The sequence below is a fragment of the Seriola lalandi genome, unplaced genomic scaffold (genome assembly GCF_002814215.2).
Source record: "Seriola lalandi dorsalis isolate HSWRI2012SDOR001 ecotype SW California unplaced genomic scaffold, Sedor1 jcf7180001974106, whole genome shotgun sequence".
NCBI classification, from domain to species: domain Eukaryota; kingdom Metazoa; phylum Chordata; class Actinopteri; order Carangiformes; family Carangidae; genus Seriola; species Seriola lalandi.
In genome coordinates this window covers 1-2,390 of record NW_019444772.1, presented here as the reverse complement: position 1 = coordinate 2,390, position 2,390 = coordinate 1, and the positions used below count along the sequence as shown (strand labels likewise).

Here is a 2,390-nt window from a genome sequence, read left to right as displayed (position 1 = left end):
GCGGAGCGGTTGTAGAGCGGCAAAGTGAACTCTGGTGGTCTCCGCAGGACCATAGTCTTGTCAACTCTCCTCCTCAGTTTCTTGATGGAGCGGCTGATGTAGTGCTCTCTGATGCTCCTCACTGTCTCAACAAAGAGCTCTCCATAAGCACTGTCCTCTCCATCATCGCTCACCACCTTGCATCTGTACACACCATCATCACTCTCTTCAATGTCCTTTACATAAATGCTGGCAAAACCGTTACTGTAAGTAATCTCATACTTGGGGCTCGGGTGTAGCTGACGGTTCCCGAAGTACCATGACACCTGTGTGCTCTTGTCGTAGCTGGCGATACTACAGGTGAATCTGACATGGCCGCCTTCCTCGGCTGAGCCATGCATGACTGGACCAGCGCGGAGGCCGTGGTACTCAGTTCCAATCTTCACTTTACCCACAGCCAATCCTCTCTGGTTCTTGAAGGCGCCGCCATACGCAATGCGAGCTGCTGATACAATGGTATCGATCCTCTTCACCAGAGTCTGGTAGTACCTCCTGTGTCTCAGGGTCCTGATTGTCTTTTTGCTGACATTCTCAATTTTCATCTTGAGCCATGGGTGCTCCAGAGCCTCATGGGCTGTCATACGGAGCTTCCTGTCCTTGACTAGAAGTCTGTCCACAAAGTCCATAGCTTCCAGGCTGATGTCCCTGAATGCTTCACTTTCAAAGATGTACTCACAGTTGGAAATGTTCTCAATCATTTTTGTAGTGGACTCTGCTGCAAACGGATTAAGGCCACTGAGCAGAACATAGGCCAGAACACCAACAGACCACATATCAGTGGCTGTCGTGACGAGGTCATGGCGATGGACCTCAGGGGCATAGTACTCCGGAGCTGAGAACAACATTCTGATGTTCTCTCCAGGCACCAACAGCCTAGCCTGGCCCATCTCAATAATCTTTATGGTGGTGCTTCTCCTTGTGGTGTAGACAATGTTGTCTGGGCGGATATCAAAGTGGCCGAAGTTGTGGCTGTGCAAGAACTTGAGGGAAGAGCAGACCTGTCTCAGGTAGCGGACAATCTCCTGCTCTGTCAGCTCGAAGTTGCTGGTGCCAAGGCGCTCAAAGATGTCAACTCCAGAGATGAATTCAAAGATCAGGATTATCTCCTCCATGCTTTCAAAGTACTCATGCAGGTAGATAATGTTCTTGTGCCTTGCCACGTTGAGGGCCTCAATCTCCCTAAGAACCAACTCACGGTCGGTTCCTTTGACCTTGATGAACTTGGCCATGAAGGTTTTCTTTGTGGCAATCTCCACGCAACGGTGGACCGCTCCGAACTGGCAGCGAGCAAGCTCCTCAGAGATGATGTACTTGGAGGACAGCTCCTTCACCTTGTAGAACAGAGCCTCCTCCTTGGTGATCTCTCTGGTTTCGTCCACTTCCTCGTCGTAGTTCCTAATCACAGACTTGTCTTCCTTTGTAGTGATGGGCTCAGTCGGCTGAGAAGGAGCGCTCAGGCCAAACTGGTTCTCGGCAATGACACGGAACTGGTACTTGGTCTTTCCGAATATGTTGATGATGGTGATGCTGCAGTCAGTGGTCTGTCCAGCTCGGATCCACCTGTCAGCAGTGGTGGGACACTTCTCCACGATGTAGCTAATGATGTCGCTTCCACCATCATGGGCAGGGGGCTCCCAGGTCAGGGTGATGGAGTCCCGTGCAATGTCACTGACCACGAGTCCCTTTGGAGCTTCAGGTATGTCAGCCACGTTCACCTCTATGGTTTGCTTGTCCGTTCCGAACCTGTTCTTTGCAGTAATAATATAGTAGCCAGTATCCTTCCTCTGCATTCCCTTGTGGAAGACCAGGGAGGTGAAAGACCTGGTGGTGATGACCTGGTAATAAGGAGAGTTGGAGAGGATCTCCTGACCCTTCTGCCAAGTGACTGCTGGCTCGGGCTTGCCAGAGATGGGGATCTTGATGGTGATGTGATCACCACGCGCAGCATGGACTGCTCCCATTCCCTGAAGCTCTTTGGGCAGGTGGATCTTAGCAGGAACTAGAATTAAAATGACAAAAAACATTACATTAGTTTGTTATTTATCAAATAACAAATGGATTCTAGGAATTATGAACAGTAATTATTTTGCATGTCCAAAATTATTATTATTATATTCCATTACCTTCCACGTCCAGGTTGGCTGTCGTAGAGATAGATCCTGAGGAGTTGGTTGCCCTGACTTGGTAAACTGTGGCGTCGTTCTCATCAGCAGAAGTGATGACCAGCTGGTAGTAGCCGCCCTTGAACTCCTGGGCTTTGATCTTGGTTCCATCTGCCAGGATTTCCTTTCCACTGCGGTACCATTTCACCACAGGCTTTGGATATCCCACCACCTTATCATTGGAAAAAT

General features: G+C 49.7%; 1 protein-coding gene across 1 annotated transcript; it reads right to left on the bottom strand.

Moving 5' to 3' along the window:
- Positions 1-30: 30 nt before the first annotated feature.
- Positions 31-2,332, bottom strand: LOC147820275 (myosin light chain kinase, smooth muscle-like; the record flags this gene model as incomplete). The annotated part of the gene is made up of 2 exons (XM_087173236.1): positions 31-2,038; positions 2,163-2,332. Coding segments are annotated over 2 exons (2,178 nt in total), but the record flags the coding sequence as incomplete, so codon positions are not given.
- Between the last annotated feature and the right edge of the window lie 58 nt (positions 2,333-2,390).